Source organism: Lutjanus erythropterus, chromosome 18 (assembly GCF_056507025.1).
Source record: "Lutjanus erythropterus isolate fLutEry1 chromosome 18, fLutEry1.hap2, whole genome shotgun sequence".
In the NCBI taxonomy this organism is placed as follows: Eukaryota; Metazoa; Chordata; class Actinopteri; order Lutjaniformes; family Lutjanidae; genus Lutjanus; species Lutjanus erythropterus.
Window position 1 is genome coordinate 13402159 of NC_139334.1, and position 18381 is coordinate 13420539.

General features: G+C 40.2%; 1 protein-coding gene across 1 annotated transcript in view; it reads right to left on the reverse strand.

Moving 5' to 3' along the window:
• Positions 1-18381, reverse strand: part of asap2a (ArfGAP with SH3 domain, ankyrin repeat and PH domain 2a) — a 79085-nt gene that overhangs the window by 24285 nt on the left and 36419 nt on the right. The window contains exons 3-5 of the mRNA XM_084743241.1: positions 12526-12671; positions 11450-11524; positions 2817-2866 (exon numbers count right to left, since the gene is read on the reverse strand). Of these exons, the coding sequence (XP_084599367.1) occupies positions 2817-2866; positions 11450-11524; positions 12526-12671 (271 nt within the window). The remainder of the gene's footprint in view (positions 1-2816; positions 2867-11449; positions 11525-12525; positions 12672-18381) is intronic.

Below are 18381 nucleotides of genomic sequence, written 5' to 3' on the forward strand. Positions count from 1 at the left end.
AGATGCGCCATTTCCTATTTTATGGCACTGTATTTCCACATCTACAATGTACAACAGACTAAATCTGTGGAGGAGAAACATCTGGCTAATTGCACTGATTCTGCTGAAATAGTTGAAAAAAAACAAAAAAAACAATTTGCGTTGATTGAACTTCTTAAAGCAGAACTGCTGAGAGAGGCTCATCAGTGCTTTTCGAGGGTGTGAATATTTCCATCATTAACATAAAGCTTCTTGTTAACACTTGTTGTTGTTTCTCTCCAATGATGGCAATTGAAATCGGCACATAAAGCAGAAGATATCAGAAAACACATGTCAGCCAATGAGGTTTAAGTTGCCATTCATTGAGATGGACTGTCTCAAATCCCAACAAGGGGAATCTACCTTTATCCATAATTGATGTGCATTGGGTATTTGGTTTTGTACGGGTATTATTATGTAGATATGATTATGGTTAGTTATGGGTTAAGTGTGTTAAAAGGTGAGGGTTTTGAACAATGTTGCCTGACAGTCCATATTCAGGGCTGATTTTTCACAACACCATAAACTCTGCATTCAGGCAATCAGGAAAACACACCACACACAGGAGGGGAGGCACCAAACCATGCAACAGGGCATTCTTTTCCATATGCTGTTTTTTTTTTTTCTAACAGCATATTCCCTACAAAAAGGATGCAGCAGCGTGTTTACGCTCAGAGAGACGGGACGCAAGTTTCGGGGTCCGCGAGGCCATTAGAGAGCTCATTCAGCCTGGTTCATGTGCATCAAGACAGACTTCACTCCCTCACGTTCAACTGTGTTATCTTTTTGACCAGCAGCTAGTGCTCAGTACAATTTCTGAGAAAAACAAATAATTACAAAAAGGTTGTTCCAAAAGTCAACTTTACAGAAAGAAAATTAAAGTGGTGGAACTGCATGAGCCATCTTTTAACTTCTATGTTTAAAGGAATGTTAATGACATTTTTGGAAAACAGACTTATTCACTTTTTGGCTGAGAGTTAGATGAGAAAAACAAAGCTTTTAAAACAGATGACAATTAGATAAAACATGTGCTGGTAGGTAGATTTTGTTGGTGGTAGTGGGTTTCCATAGAGACAGAGCATATCCAGCAGCCACAATGAGGAGGAAATGAGCATATCAGATCTAGTGGTTTGTCACTGTATCATGATGTTGCACCACTTTAAAAAAAAAAAAAGAAAGAGGATTTTTTTCTGAATTCTTGTTCTTGCAATAAATATCATACGTCACTCAAGTAAAAGTGGTTTGTATTAACCCTGACAGGGTTTAATCTGCAGCTTCGCTGAGCTGAAGTTGTGTTGTTAATATTTATTGTTAGGCAATCAAGATACTAGAAATGAAACATCTGGCATGCTCAGAGGATGTGTAGCTTTGACTTGCGGTTTGTTTGTTTAATGACACCAACTGTCATTCGTGGTGGGAGGAGAGACAATTAAAGTCAATTTCCTAAAACTAAAAAGAAAACTAAAGCAGTTTTTTTTATAGTTATATTGGGAAACCAGAAACAATCCTTAAAGACACAGATAGTGAGTAAATTCCGACAGCCTTTAGTTTTCGTCATAAATTCACCCTTTTGCCAGAGCGAACAAGCCAAATTAAATTTCTTTGAGAGTATACTGCCGGCCTTTGTCAGCACATGAATCTTCAGCCCTGACAGCATTACAGCATCATCAGGGCTGCGACTAATAGAGAGACACATGTTAGCCAGACTGTTTGGCCACCAGCCAAACTGACAGTTGTTCAACTGATGATTGGGCTGAGAATCCGTTCACTTTCAGTCCCGCCAGTTCAGGGAGTGATTCACCAGTCAGGCAATAAAGATACAGCTACTCAACTTTGAGTTGTCAAAAATACATTCTGCATTAAAATTTAGAAAAAACAATGTGATTTTTGTTATGATGTTTCAAATCAAACGCTATTCCTGAATTAACAGCATTCAAAGTGAGACAACTCCAGACCTGGAGGGGACTGAAACAGAATTCACACTCGGGTGTCAGATGCAAAGAGGTTGCAAACTAAATTAGGGAATCAGAAATCAATGCTGCGGTAAGACCAGATAATTTCATCTCTCTGTGTCTGTGAATGTGAAAACAGCCTGTTACTGACAGCTGACAGCAGAGAGATCAGAGATGACCAGAGGATTACTTATACAGAAGAGAGGCGGGACATGTCGGGGTGTTTGGATGGTTTTCCAATCAGGCAGAAAACTGAACTCTATTGATGACATCATGTTTGCCATCAATAGAGTCAAATCATAAGAATAAGTCGGGACGGTCAAGAACAGTCACATAGCATCCGGCTGAGCTGTCGATGTCAGTACAAAGCCCGTACTGTCTGATCGAAACGGTTTGGAGAGAAGATGTATTACCCTTTCAGTAAAGAATGTCCTTTGCAGCTTGTAAAATATATGAAAGTGCTATAAAAAGTCATGTGTTCTTCTTCTGCATGCACAATCACAATGGTGTGTCAAAGGAGATGGTGTGGAGGTGTGGAGGTGGAGGAGTGATGGTGAGGGCTGGTTATTCACATTATCAAGGATGTGCTGACAGATAATCACAGGGGGAGGTTAGAGGGGGAGAGTGGTTAGTCGAGACAAGAGACAAGACACATAGAGCAGGTTTCATTTTAACACATTTTGTTTTCAATCAGACAGTTTAAGACTAGTTTGAGATAAATTCAAACTAATAATGCTGTGTAACCACATGAGGTTTTTAATCAGTTTACTAACAAATCATCAAATGTCTGCTTCTATTTCTGGAAAAAAATGTAAATCCGTTGAGTGTACATATTAGGTTTCTTACACTTTTGTTTCATAGTCCTTCCAGGCTTTGTCAAAAGGCTTTTTCAGATCCTGTGGAAACAGAACAAAGCAGAAAGTGATCCGTTAATCAACAGAAAATTACTCAACTCAGTCTTTCTTTAAGAAAAAAAAAAAAATCTGATTTCAGCTTCTTAATTCTGAAAACTTTCTGGTTTCTTTACTCCTCTCTTTCCGTTATAGACAATAAAAGACATTTGAGGACGTAATCTAACAACCGATTAATGGAGAAAATGATCAACAGATTGATTAATAATAAAAATAATTGTTACAGGGAAAAAAATACATCCAAACATCTGGAGCATGTGGTGTTTGGACCTATTTTTCAACTAACAAAATTGCGACAAAATTAATAAATGGGTTAATCAAGAAAATGACCAACAGATTCATTGACAATGGAAATAATCGTTAGTTGCTTATCTAATTCATTCACCTTAGTTTCACTCTACATTTTTTCCCTGGTCATGCACGCCCCACCTGTAGCGGATTTATGCACCAAACTTTTAGAACCACTGGATTAATTGATAACAAAAATAATCATTACTCGTAGCCTTACATAAACACAAAAGCACATGTTGTAATACAAGTTTAGAAACAAAAAAAACCCTGTGGTTTCAAACACCACACAATACATAAGGCTGTACATATAATTTAAACACACACAACTTGCAACAGCCAGGAATCACAAAGATGTCATCACCATCATTGTCAATGATTATTAATTGTCAGATGTTCAGAAAAATACTTTCCTTTCTTACTCACTACCGGACAAAGCTACTGTATGTGTGTGCGTGTTTGCAGGAGTGTGTTTCATCACAGTGTGAATCAGAAAGCCGAATCATCGTCCTCACAGATGCAGAGCAGCTTCCTGAAAAAGCAGGCGCGCCGTGAGATTGTTTCTGGCATTCGTAACGTGATTCCTTTGGTAACACGTCGACACGCTGACAACAGGCAACGCTGATTTCACATTGTCATGGGTGTGCTTTCAACAGCTGCTTGAGCAAAGTGCTTGATTAAACAACATCCCTGACGCTGCGGTGCTGATTAAACAGTGATTAAGACAAACAAAAGCAGACATTATGGGGAGCAATTGACCATGTCTAAAAAATACAATTCAACGAAATGATTTGTTGCCTGAGCCAGAATGCCAGGAAGGTCTGCTCTACAGCATGCAACAAATAATCAAGAGAATTATGTCACATTTAAATCAAATATTCCCTTAGTAATCTGATTTACTGTGCATTTTTGTCCATGAATGTAAAAGCATACATATTTCTGTTTGCCTGGTCAGACAGCTTATGGCTTCAGTGCATTGTTAGAGCTCCACAGAGGACTGTGATCCCGCTGTTGACCTCCACTTCAACAGCCAAGGAGTGACAGGCCCAACCTGTCAGCCCACAGGATCACAGTCTGCTTCACTGAGCCGAGCAGAGGAGCACTCAGCCATTCAATCAACCAGCTCGAGAGCAGAAACCACCAGAGGAAAGAGAGCATCAAAGACTATAACAACACAAAAGAAGCTAAAAGAACAGGCCTGTGAAGGAAAAAAAAAAAAAGCCAAAGCAAAAGAGGAAGTCACTAAAAGAACAAACTGCAGGTCAAGAGAGAGCCAGAAAGAAAAGAGAGGGTGAGCGGAAGGAAATGTCAGAGCCAGAGAGAGCAGAAAAATGGTAACAATGGCTAAAAATACCAGATCCAGGCACTGCTGGGCAGGGAATGGCAGAGCAGAATAGGCCAAGGCACGGGGCAGAGCACTCCCTGAGAGAGCAGCGAGCTCTTAGTGGCCTGATTCCCTCTCTGACTGAATCTAAAGGACGGAGGAGGAATGTCATGCCCTTGACGAGGGCCTCCATTTGCAAACTTATCACCTCTTCCTACCTACAACCACACATGTCCAGGAATAGCACTTCCTGCCGCACATTCCTCACACCTTTTCCCACCTCAGTAATGAATGTACAACCTGGTCAACATCACCGAAGGCAGAGTTTAGTCTGGATCTGTAAGCTACTGGTGCACTTTCGGATTTGCACACTTAAATGGGTCAGTTCGCCCAAACTGCAAACATTTTCTCACTTAACGCTGGTTGTTTCCAGTATGCAAATAAGTTTGCATTGCTAATGGCACTGAAAAATTATATTCTATATTCTTTGTGAGATGATCATTGTGTCAGATTCTTGTCATGACTTGACCAGGAGACAACACTTTTTGCCCCAATGGACAAGTTGTAAAAAAAAAATTTGCAATAGGTCTGCACAATATGATGAAAAAAGTCATATTGCCATTATTTTGATTGCAATTGCAATTGTGATGTGTGATAGAAGTTGTGGGAATGATCATTTTTGCATCACAATTTCCACCAAAAACGAACTGAAAACTGTATTAAAATTGTGATGATGTGACATTTGTTGAAGTCTGAACCAAACCAAAGCTGTTTTCTTACATCTGAGGAACAAGACTTGCAGACCTAGGTGTCTATTTAATGGAAATATATATGCTTTATTATAATTTGGTTGAAGTGACCCTTTTATCTACTGCTTCTGCTGTTGGTAAACTGTTGGTTCAATATCTTTAAATCTACAGACTGTATGCAAACTAATGATAAAAATCCCTGATTAGTAATCTGCTCTTATCCAAAATCTCAAACAGCAAGTATGCGTGGGTGCTTCGGGTGTTCACGACTCGCTGAACCACAATGAGACAGAGTGCAGCTGGACTCGCTTCACTGCTCCCTCCAAAACCATTAGACCACAGACCTCTTTCCTCACACTCCTTACTTAGACAAACACAGCCATCCAGACACTGTAACTGAATAGTGATGAGCTGATATGACTCACGGTGGGTTAGAAACACAGACCGGTCAATAAGCGGAATGAGAGGGTCAGCTGCAGGCATGAGGTCATGCCGGCGTCCACTCTGAAAGTTCGCCGTTAGCAGAAAGCTCTCGTGGGCTCAGCACTTTCCATTTTCCACAGACCGGAGTGTGTGTGCATGCTTATCTTCTGTAATAACATTACTGGGTCTTCCAGGGACCCCACCCCAACCTGTTTTTGCTAGTGCTGCCCTGGAGCTGCATTCTGAGTAAAGACTACAAATACTTTTTACAACGTCCTAAGCCAGGGTTACTTTAAAAATGTATTCCGATACAGTTATTAATTTCCTGTTACAAAATGTGTTCAAATGATGTAATCCAAATATCACAATGGTAAAGTACGAAAGTTTCACTTACTTTTGGACTACCACAGTATAAAATATGGCGCTTTTAGGGCAACAACTAACACTTATTTTCATCACTGATTAATCAGTTGATTATTTTCTCAGTTAGTTGATTAGATGTTTGGTCCATCAGACAATGTCAGAAAATGTCCAAGTTCATGTGCTCAAAAGTCTTGTTTTGTCCAAAACTCAAAAATGTTCAATTTACTGTCAGAGAGGAATAAAGAAATCAGAAAATTCACATTTAAGAAGCTGAAAACAGGATTTTTTTAAAATTAAAAATGACTCTTTTTTTTCCAGGTCCTGTTATCATTATTTTCATTCTTGATTAATCTGTCAATCCTTTTTTCCATTAATACAATTAATTATTTGTTTCATAAAATGTCAGAAAATAACTTAAAAATGACATGAAATGCAAATTGCCTGCTGTGGTGAAATGACCATGAAAGTAGATGGAGTGGAAAACGGTGGGTTTTTAGCGGAGTAACGACGGCGGACAGGTTGCTAGGTGGTAGCCCTCTAATCACAGAGCCATTAGCGGCGTCTCCCTCAGGGTTAGTTCATTGCACTCATTCCCAAAGACGACTCTGGCTGAATATTAACAAGCTCTGAGGCAACAACGGCCACCAGAAAGCTATTAAGTCCTGAGTTAAATCAAATGACTCTTCTAGCTGCCACACAGCTGCAGTAATTGGAGAGCATTTTAAGATACCAAATTGCACTTTTCATGCATTGATAGAATATTAGTCATTACTCATTTCTGCACCGTCTTCAATAAGATGTTCCTGTTTTCCTGGCTATTGTGTTCCTTATCACACTTCTAAAAGTATTTTCCTAGCTGCCCTCTGTATGCGAAGTCTCCCTGTTGCAGCCTTAAGGTTGCATTTATTTATAACTTTCTGCATGTGTAAGACTTAAGACCCTCTTTTTTGCATTGAATTGCTGGTGGAAAACTGGGGCGCCTCGATTTTCAGCAGAATGTCGAAGCGGGAAAGCTGTTGTCCTGAAACATTCAATAGCTCAGCATCATTATCTGGTGTTATATGGCTTTAATTTTGTCAACTTCAAATTCTCTGACTATAATGTTTTGGTCACATTAAGGATGTAGAGGCTGTTTCCCTTGCTGATCCATACAGATGTGAACAAAAACAAATATTTTTAGACATCTTGAGACAGGAAGTCATTAAAAAGAAAATGTTCTTACATAGTGAACTTGAAGTTGTAGTTATATATCTAGAATACTAGTCTGACTCACAGCATATAGACCTATTTCGAGCGTTACATGAATTTTGACATTATAAGGCCTGGGCTTACTTCCCCACCTTCAAATGGTCCACCATGTACCCCCTCCCCCAATTTAGAGAAGGACTCTTTTGACATCCATGTCATTACTTCATCCTACGCTCTGTCCTTCTCTCCCTGCAGTCTAAACAGCCATCATGCAGGTCTGGACTTTTTCCTGCTTCCCCCTCTCCTAACAGATACTTCCCCCTGGGAAAGGACGGGAGCGAAGCTGCAGGATAATGACAGCGGAGGAGGAAGATGATGAAGAGAAAGGGAGGGACGAAGGAACAGCCTCGGGCTGTGAAGGTGAGCAACAGGTTGGGAGGGGACGATCGTTTCTCTACTTTCTTACTCACTTTTCTCCTCCTGACACCGAAGGTTTTATTTCTGGAGTTTGTTGGCGTTATAACAGTGGTGACATTTATTTGAGTGTGTGTAAATGTGTGTGTGTGTCCTGAGGTATGAAATAACCAGCAGCTCATTAGCCCCATGTCAGTGGGGTAATGAGAATCATCCAAGGGCTAATGAGTTATAAGTGGGTAAGCATTACAGATGTGACTGCCAGGCTCGAGAGTGAGGGGGTGGGAGAAGGGGACAGAGTGAAGGAGACAGGCAGGAGGGGAGACAGAGGGGAGAGATAATAGTGGAGTTAAGAGAGAGACAAGAAGACAAAGAAAGGAAATCATGGAGGAGAAAAGCAGAGAGAGGCTGAAAAGAAAACACCGCACTTCAGGAACACACAAAAGAGCAAGAGAGGAGACAAAGGACGAACAGTTCAGAGGTCGAGGCCGAGCCAAGCGGCCAAGAGGGTCATGGGGACAACCGGCATTTCTATGGCAACCGGCGTCATTACGGAGCCGCTTTAATCGTATCATACCTCTGTGGAAACCGCAGCCATCATGTGCCTGGCGAGTGAAAGGTCACAGACCACTGTGGACAGTAACGAGGGCTGATTACATTACAGAGCTGTAGAGCCTGTTAACCAGTGTCTGAGTTCAGTCCAGTTGGTGGACGCACATGACCGACTGGCTCACTAACTCATGCGTCAGTATTGGCGCTGCACAATTAATCGTAAAAAAAACAGTGATCTTAAGTCACTCTGTACATCCATGCAGTCTTCTTTGTAAATGACTTTTAGAAAGGACCTTTTGTTTCTAAACAATCCCAGTTGCCATATCAATCACATTTACACAATGTAAAACAAAACAGGAAGGAGGGATTCAAACAGATTAGACAGACTCCTCAGAAAGTTTTTGCACTGCATGGTATGACTGTGAATCTCTATAACAACCTTAAACATCACCAGAAAAAACATCCAACACAAAACACGAGAGTGCAACATGATTACGCGTTCTTCTAAAGTAAGAGAGGAAAAGAGACTTGAGGTATTTTTTGTTACCGACAGTCTGTTTAAAGCCTTGTCTAGAAAGTGTCTCAGGCATTTTTTTTTTTTACATAAAAGCAATAGCAATTCTTAGGAAGAAACAAACACACATTTTAGCAAGAACCGTGCAGCTCTACTCAGTATATAGGGTGTTTAGGCTTTGGGCTGAACCTGAATGTTTTATTGATGCAGATCAAAATGTATCCATAGTACCCAGCATCAAAGTACAAAACTGTGAAGTACTAAAAACTGTTTGGTCAGATTTTTGTTTACTTGTTCTCTGATCAGAAAGTTCTGGTGTAAATCTTCATTAAGTCTACTTTTGGGGCACTCTGGTGGCCGGGGGTTTAAGGCACCACGAACTATAAAGCCCTGGTCTCAGTCAGGGTGAGTTGCATGTCATTCCTCATCTTTCTCTCCTCTCGTTTCCTGTGATCTCCCCACTGTCCGCTCAGTAGGGAGATCACAGAAATACTTGAAGAGCTGCCAAATTCATTTTTGGCCGGAGTGAGTGATGAAGTTGCACCCCTGGTCTGTGGAGTGTCGAAGTTTCCCCATTGGCTGTTGCTCTTTATAAATGAACAGACACGAACGATGAAAGATACCCTGGTCTCTCACACACGTGAATTTAAGGGGAGCGGCCACGAATTTCTTTCCTTTCGTTTTTTTTCCCTTTCTTGCTGAGTCAAGTTGAACTTGGGTGAACTTTGAAGGGGCGGAGTCACAGCCTCAACTGATTGCTAACACATTTGTCTTGGCAGTAGAGCTGTGGGAATTAACCAAACAATGAATTATTAATTGACTAAAATCAATCACTTACTATTTTAATAATCAATTAATCACTTTGTGTCTTTTTAAGAAAAAAAGTCACATTTCCTTGATTTCAGCTTCTTAAATGTGAATATCTTCTCTCTGACAGTAAACTGAATATCTTTGGGTCGTGGACAAAATGAGATATTTGAGGACGTCACCTTGGACTTTGAGAAATACTGATCAACATTTTGAACCATTTTCTGACATTTTATGGCCCAAACAACTGTTCCGTTAATTAAGAAAATAGTCGAGAATTAAAATAATAGAACAGAACAGAAAGTTTATCCCTGGGAGCTAACAATCAACGCAAGAGGAGCAATGACATCACTCTTGGCGTGTGCACTTTCGGACATAGGACACTCATGAATGTGGCCACTTCCTGTATCGTTCCAGAAAAGCCCTTGTTTCAATTTAAAAGTGTTTCAAACATACACGGTTCAGCCATATTCTAGGTTTTGACCAAGTGTTGTTTAAAGCAATGTTTTTGTAGGCCTACTTGTGTTTTGACAACTTTTAATGTTTGACAACTCGGATTCTTTTGTTAATAGAAAAAAAAAGATTTTGTAGAAAAAGGTGTTCTGTTTTTTTGTTTTGTTTTGTTTTTTTAGGAAAATGTTGCTGATTATACCGTTAACTTCTTTAAAGTAACAAACATGAAATTTTAAAGGGAGCATTCAACTGTTTTCTGGGTCTTTTGGGGAGGCAGAATCACGCTACGCTGACTTATTGTTGGCTCCATACCATTTCTGTGTGCTCTGTTAAGTGATCACAGGCTTGCTGCAAACACCTGACCATATATCATGTGGACTGATTTTAGACTCCATACTAAAACTGTAGAAGACATTTTATGGAGTGATGATAACCTCCCTGTTGACAGTTTCATTAACTTTCATCATGTTGAGTTACTGCATCATGCCGGTACTTTAACACTCACCCAGTGATTGCTGGTGTTTGTGATTTCTTGACTCTGCTGAAGCCAGGTGTGGTCGGGCAACTATTTCATTATTCTCTACTCAACTTTGACTTTTTATGGAAAAGGGAGAAAGTGGCCTGAGGCAGATGTAAGCAGGGAGACAGCAGGACTTCAATGATCGTCATGATTTCATCAAACCACTTTGAACCAAGCAGCACGGTACAGCAGGTGCAGCTTCCTCGAAAAGATTAAACCACAGCCTAGATCAGCATGTTTTGACACTGAATTTTGTATTTAGTGTGGGAATAATCACCGCCAGGAAAAACAGCCTTCAGTGCAGGGTACTAAAACTCAAACTGGCTTGGAGCCATCGATGGTATTGTCATCTCACGGGGGGCCACTTCAATATTCAAGTACTGCAAGAGAGCGCGATATTTCTGAATATTTACTCTTTGTTTCCATTACTGACATATTTTTTGTCATATTTAATAAAAAAAAATGCAAGTTTCATGTCTGTCTGGTAATAATGTCATGTCAGTGTAACTGGTAATAATAATAATTGTCATGAAAGCTTGATATTCTCTCAGACGATATCATATTGTGAAAATCTACTAATACTGATGCAACTCTAGATGAGAGTCACCTTATTTATAAGGAAAAAAACTCAGCTAGAGCAGGTGGGACAAGAATCATAACAACATTAGGTCAGTTTTTATATATAAATTGTGGCTGGGTGGTTGCAGCCACCTGACCAGTGCATGAAGTGTTTGGACTGCTGGAAAAAAAAAAGCCAAGAAAGGGATGGGACAGGAGTCATTCTTCCAGGATCAGGAGAGGACAGGATTGCTTTTTTTACTCTGTGGTGAGAGTGGGATAGGACAGGAGTATTTCTGTGGCAATGCGAAGTGACAAGAGTGAAAACTCGAGGCTAAACTCCATTAATCTGCTTGTATAACACTTCCTGCTCAGTTGTAGAGCAACACAAAACCATTCTGTTTGGTTGTCTTACCCCTTTGACTCCCTTCAGGTCTCCTTTCAGCAGGCTGTCCAGAGGAAAGGTGATGATGTTGTTCATGTTCTGGAACTGGAGGAAGGTTACGAGAGAGACAAGATAAGAGTTGAAAGGTTACGTCAGAGGATTTAGACCAGCAGGTGAGTGAAAGTCAGCGCCGCCCAACGCCTCTGAGATGTAATCCTGTTAGTGTCCTGTGTGGTTGATATTTGAGTGTGTGTGTGTGTGTGTGTGTGTGTGTGTGTGCAAGCAGTGTGTAAAAAGGGCATCAGGCAGTTTATATTCTTTTATCTCCAGTAAATGATGATAATAAGAGGCTAAATGAGGTAAAAAATAATGAAATGACATCAGGAAACACCCATTACTGAAGCAATGAAGAAAGTCTCTCTTCTGCCTTAAAGTGTGCACCTTTAGCACTATTTCCACCATCTTTTAATCACTGCAAAAATCAAATTTTCACATCATTAAAGTCAAAAATATAAAAAGATCCATTATGAGACTCCCCCATTTCCTTTTACACCGAAGGCCAGCCTCTGTGTGCAAGGCTGCACATGTAATCTAGGAAGCTTGCTAAGCTTTGAGAGATTACATCTTCACATCCAGGTCAGGCTGCAGCTCATATTTCTTTAATATAATGTGTTGAGATAACATTAATACAGAATCTCAAGCTCCTGGTCTGAGTCGATACAGTGTCCTGGGGCAGCGACGGACCTCACATGACAGTGTCAAATTTTTCTAATAAAGCTTTGGCTTCGATACAGACCCTGTCTTTAGCAGAGCGGGATCAGGTTGAATTAGATCCAGCTGATATTTGGTGTTGCAGTGGATCTTTGGACATCTCACTGGAAAAATAGGGCTACCTCCTGAGGGCTTTAAGTTCCAGATGGACCCGGTTTGTGCTCTATGTGTGTGCGGTTGTGTGTTTGAGAACACACACACAGACTCCAGAGGATAAAGACAATTAGGGACAGGATGGAAATCTTTCTTTGTCCCAGAGGAATTTTACCCCCCCTCTATACTCGCTCCATGAATACACACATTTACACACACACACACACACAGCATGGACTCACCAGGTTTTTGAAGAGCGCAGTGAGCTCCTTGGTAAAGACTGAGAACTTCAGGAAAGCTGAACCAAGATCAGGATCATCTCTGTACACACAGTTTTCTCCAAACTTCTCCAGAGCCTGAGTATACTGCTCCTCGTTCTCTACATGAGCTGGAAAACACAGAAACACACACGTACACACAGATCAGCTTTGACGGTAGAAGGTCTTTCACTCTCTGGTCGTTATATGCCAAAAATCAATCACGTGATATTAATAATGTATGGAAGTCTTTCAGTGCTGAACTTTTCCAGCTGGTCGGTCCTTCCATTACAGTTCAGAGTAGGGCTGCATGATACGGTAAAAAAGTCAGTTTGTTATTATTTGGACTGAAATTGTGATGGTGATATGCAATACAATACAATTAGTGGGAATGATACCTTTTGCAGTACAATATTCATTTTTACTGAAAAAACATGATGTGACATTTTTTGCATTTTTTTATTTCAAATGGAGAACAAGATTTTCAGGCCATGGTATTTATGCCATTTAGTCCCATTTTTCCTTTTTCAAAAAACTGTGATCTGGCTATGGTTCTGCGATTTGGATATTTCACTTGGCCATATTGCAGTTTCGATAATATTTTTCCTCAGAGAAGAAAGCGCTACCCACCACTGACTGGGGCTTTATCCTGGTCTTGGAATGTAGACTTCAGGCAAACATGTGCCTGAGGGTGCGTGGCTGTGACCAGCGCTACTGTGGTTGTGATAGGATCATCATGCAGAGCATGTGTGTGAATATGATCAGCACAGAAAGAGATTTGTGACAAATGCGTGACTGGCCGGCTTAGTTTTGGTCTTCTGCCGGTCGATGAGTGCATCCATAGGTAGAATATGAACCAAAGGGTGCAATGTATTGGGGTGTGTGCCACAAGTTTCCTCACTTTGCTGAGAAATCTAGCTAATTTTTCTTTGGAAACAAAAATCAGAGGAGGCAGGCTGGGGCTGCACAGGGCCACTGTATTCTGTCCTCATGTCTATTTTCACCTTTTTCCACCCTCTTCTTTTCAATTTTGCTTGTTCTCCTAAGTGACAAGAAACGCCAGGGGTAACAGAATAACTGATTCCTAAATTAATAACGACTTTACTGAGACAGCGAAACCCAAAGTTAGACAGAGACAAAGAAGACAGACGGCCAAAGAGAAATGAACGACAGCAAAAGAAAACATTAAGCAGAAGATGGACAGGAAGAAGAAAAGAAAAATACACTATCCTGGCCCCAAACTAAACAAACCTCCAGTCAGTTACCCGCCAGAGGGGAAGCCCATAAACCAGCCGTGACCAAAGTCTGCTAGCGTGTCTAAGGTCGACCTAATCTACCACGGGGTGAGGCCTAGATGATTCCACTTAATACACTTCACGCCACACTAGGCAGCTGAAAACAGCTAATGCCACCGGGACAGCGATGGAGCCGGGGATGGAGCAACGGGGAGCGTTGCTATGACGACACTCAGAGAGGCGGGGGAGGTTTGAGGGAGGGACTCGAGGAGAAAAAGGGGAGGCGTGTGTAAAACTATGAGGACGTAAACACTTAAAGACACCTGCTGCCACATCATGACTCAGCTCTTCCTCAGTCAAACACACACACACACACACACACACACACACACACACACACACACACAGGTAGATAAGAGACACAGGTGCACAGATGCGGCAGATTTATAGATGAACCAGGATAAGCTCTCGTCTCTGCCGCAGAGATATCCATCATGTTATTAAAAGGAGAAAGCTGAAAGCCTCTGAGTCACTACCTGCTTGCCTGCTCACATCAGACAAATCTAATTTAAACCACCAAATATCAACTGATGCAAGAGGTGAGCTGGATGATAAGGCTCATAGGACTCGCTGCACAAGTGGCAAAGTGAGAGTGTGATCAGCTCCTTGTATAAATGACCAGAGATAGAAGGTTTTTCCCACTAACAACTAGGAGTGCACCAGGGCTGCGCCTAATGATTATATTTTCAATTAATTAGTGAGTCTCATCCCTCAAAAACTATTTTAATAAGTAATGATTGATTGTTGATTGTAAATATTTTGAGGCTTCTTAGTGTTCGGAAGATTAAATATCTTGCATGGCTTTGTTAAATACTTGATTCTGATTGGTCAGTGATAGCATCCTAACTGTTATGTCTGTGTAACGGACTGTTGCTATGGACCCAGTTCTGATCACAGACACAGCAATGAAATCATTTTTAAATTAATATTTTGTGTAAAATTATTGATTTTTTGTACAAAACCATATAATAAGCTGACAAATAAAAAGAATAACCCCATTCAGGATGATTCAATCATCTTGTCAGGGTTTATTTTTCAATATTTTAAATATGTCAAATGAGTTTAGGCCTGCAATTAAGAATAATTTTCATCACCGATTAATCTTTTCATTTTTTTTTTAAGTCTATAAAATATTTAAAAAGGGAAAATGCTCATCAGTTAGGTCTTCCATTAGCTTTTTTTTTATCCTACCAACAGTCTGAACCCAAAGACTCTTCATTTACAGCAAATCCTCAAATTTAAGAAGCTGGAATCAGCATTTTTGCTTGAAAAATACTGAAAGGATTAATCACTTATCAAACTAACCACTAACTAATTTTCTCTCAATTGATTAATTGACTTAAGGTTGCACCTCTAACTGTGATTTTTCACTCTTTTCTAACATTTTATTGCCCCCACATTTAATCAGTTAATAGAGAAAACAATTAAATAATCCTGATTTTAAGTCGTATTAAAAACAGCTTCCGGTTCAAAGCAGTGAAATGTGCCATACGGAGAGACACAATAAAATTTCAATCATTGTCATGTGTCAGACACTCACCACACTCCCACAGCCTACCGTTCACACATCAGCTCCAGCTGTTTGACTGTGGCTCTGCCAGGCTGGGAGCCAACAGGGCGGTGGCCTGCTGTTGTTTTTGAAGTGCCACACGAAAGCTCTGACGCTCTGCTACTCAGCGCCTGCAAACAGCTCAAACCCCTCTGGGCTGCTTAGGGAGCATGTGTGTATTTGTTGTAACATGACCTAAACACATCACACATGCAGCCTCACAGTACGGAGCAGCTTTGAATCTCAGAGGAGTGCATGACACCAAGTCTGAGCCAGTTTATAAGGAACGTGGCCGGCACAGAAACCGAAAGAAGTGAGGCACGAGGGATGCCAAAGTGGCTCCATGTACTAAAGGCTCCTCGCTGCAGCAGCCCAGGTTCGATTCCAGTCCGTGGTCCTTTGCTGCATATCATTCACCCTCTCTACACTCTTTCCTGTCATTCCTCAGCCGCACTATCAGACAAAGGCAAAAAGGCCACAAGAACCTTTAAAAGTGAGACATGAGAATAGATGCAGCCTTTTCTGCAGTTCACACTGTAAACAATAGTTGCTAATTCAATGATGAAATGTTTTTTTCTGAAATGTTTTAACTTTTTGTGACATGACTTTTATCAGCACTGAACATCTTCTATTGCAGCATTTTAATGCTAAAATTACCTAAATACGTGGTTGCGGGCCTTTTCAGCTTGTGGCCCCTTAAAACAGAGCAATTTCTGCTTGTGGCCTCTAGTCATCATCAGTAAAATTTAAAAAAAGCTACAATTAGAGCATAGTCTTACAAAAATAAACTTAACTTTGCACAGCAGAAATATGATTTTATCGTTTTGCCCTCAAATTTATCTTTCAGTCTGTTGTGGGGATCTTGACTCCCAGAACTCTAAAACTGTATTTGGGCACATTTTACATAAAACATACAACTGGCATTTTGACATCACTCGTATCACCTGATGTCTGTGCTCATAAGGCAGATTAACATTAACATTAATATTTGCAGTGCATTCACATCTACAGCAGCCTGGTCAGTGTGGCGGCTGTGGACCGATGTTAGCACCTCCCCTTCTATAACTCTATAACTATAACCATGTTTTTTTTCTAAATGTTAACACATTTCTCCCATCCTTAATGCCAGCAAGTCAAATCTAAAAACATTACTAGTATTTAAAAAAATATTACGGCTTGATTCCACTGGGCACGGCTGCATCACGTTACCGTTGTACCATCGATGCGTCATAAACAACAATCAGGTCGGCGAAATATTTTGGAATACTGGACTTGCATTTTTTTAAATATCTGCATTACATTTTGGCCGCCCTGCTCTGTAATACCTATGTTTGCAAATTTTGTGCATTTTCCTTAACCTTAACTGTTAAAAACATCAGCAACTAATAATTACTGAGATCCCAAGCACGTTTTTTTTCTCAGTTTAAGTTTTCTCAATGTCAACAATGTCAAATGGTTTGCCATTTCTAAGCTAACACGACAGTCCAAACCAAAACCTGTGAGCTCTTAAGAAATGGTACACAAAATATACATGATCAGTTAATGAATTTTTGATTGGTTAAATTCAATTAATCATTAACATCCCTCGCAACAGCCACTGAAAAATCCATATCAGTCCACCACTAATTGGGTTGATCTTCCCGGTGTGCTTTGCTTTGCAGAACATAACTAATTAAGAGTTTCATTAGAATCAGAGAGCTTGCCAACTCGGCCTAATTGGTGCTTAAATAAAAGTGAATTGCTGTAGACATCCAACAGTCATCATAAGCCAATGTCAGCTCACAGAGAATCTATTATTACACTGAGGGATGATGAGGATGTTTTACAGGGAAACAGCTGAAAAGCCAAAACAAATGTGTTGTGAGACAAACCTGATATGATTGAAGAAGGACTATCAAATGTATTATGTGTTCAGTATCATTTATAAGATAAATACACAGGTATGTTGGCTACTACAGGTCCCTCGTTAGAGTGATGATAATTTCAAATACATTTCCACCAATTAACATTCATGACTATGTTGATATTCATTAATTGTAATTTCTGACTTCCAGTATTAACAATGAACTCAAACACTGAGTGTTCAATAGGGCTGCAGCCAACAATTATTTTCATTGTCGATCTGAGACACAGTGTCGAATCATTTTCTCCACTACTCGGTTAGTTGTTTGGTCCATAAAAAATGTCAGAAAATGGTGAAAAATGTTGATCAAAGTCCAAAGCGATGTCCTTAAATGTCTTGTTTTGTCCACTAGTCTGAGAGCAAAATGACTGAAAATATTCAAATTTAAGAAGCTGAAATTTAGAGTTGAGTTTTGATTAAAAATGACTAAAACAGATGAATCAATTATCAAATTATTTGGTGATTATTTCAGAATTTATATTTTTCCTTTCCTCTCTATAACAATCGCTGTAGGGCTTTGGGAGCCTTTTAATGTTATTACGTCTAAAAACCATCATCATCCACATTTATTTGGTGTAACCTATTGCTACTAAATTTGACTACTTTCATTCAAATTGAAAATATTTCCTTTTGAAACAAAACACTGTATGTGGGCGTTTTCCACATCTAAAAACAGCTAAATAAAACACAGTTGCAGACTCAGAAAAATGCTTGAAAAGGTTCTTTCATGCCAGTAAGTGGTGTGTGTTGACCTCAGGAAATGATGACCTTGTGTTAACTGGAGGACAGAGGCCATGACGCGGTTGAACACACACACACAAACACACATTTCTGCAGCAGACACAAAAGGACTGATAATACCCGATGTGTGCCACATTCTTTACTGTATCATCCCGCCCAAACACACACACATGCAGGGAAAAAAAAAATATACAGCTTCCAGGCGTCTGCTGAGGATTATCTAACATCCCAAAGGCTTGTTTTTGCAGCTTCTTCCATCTCTCTCGCACACACACAGGGTTTAATCATCAGATAGCAGGCTGGCCTCTGCTTCCTCTCTCTGTGTCTCTCCCACACTCATTCCCTTACACTTG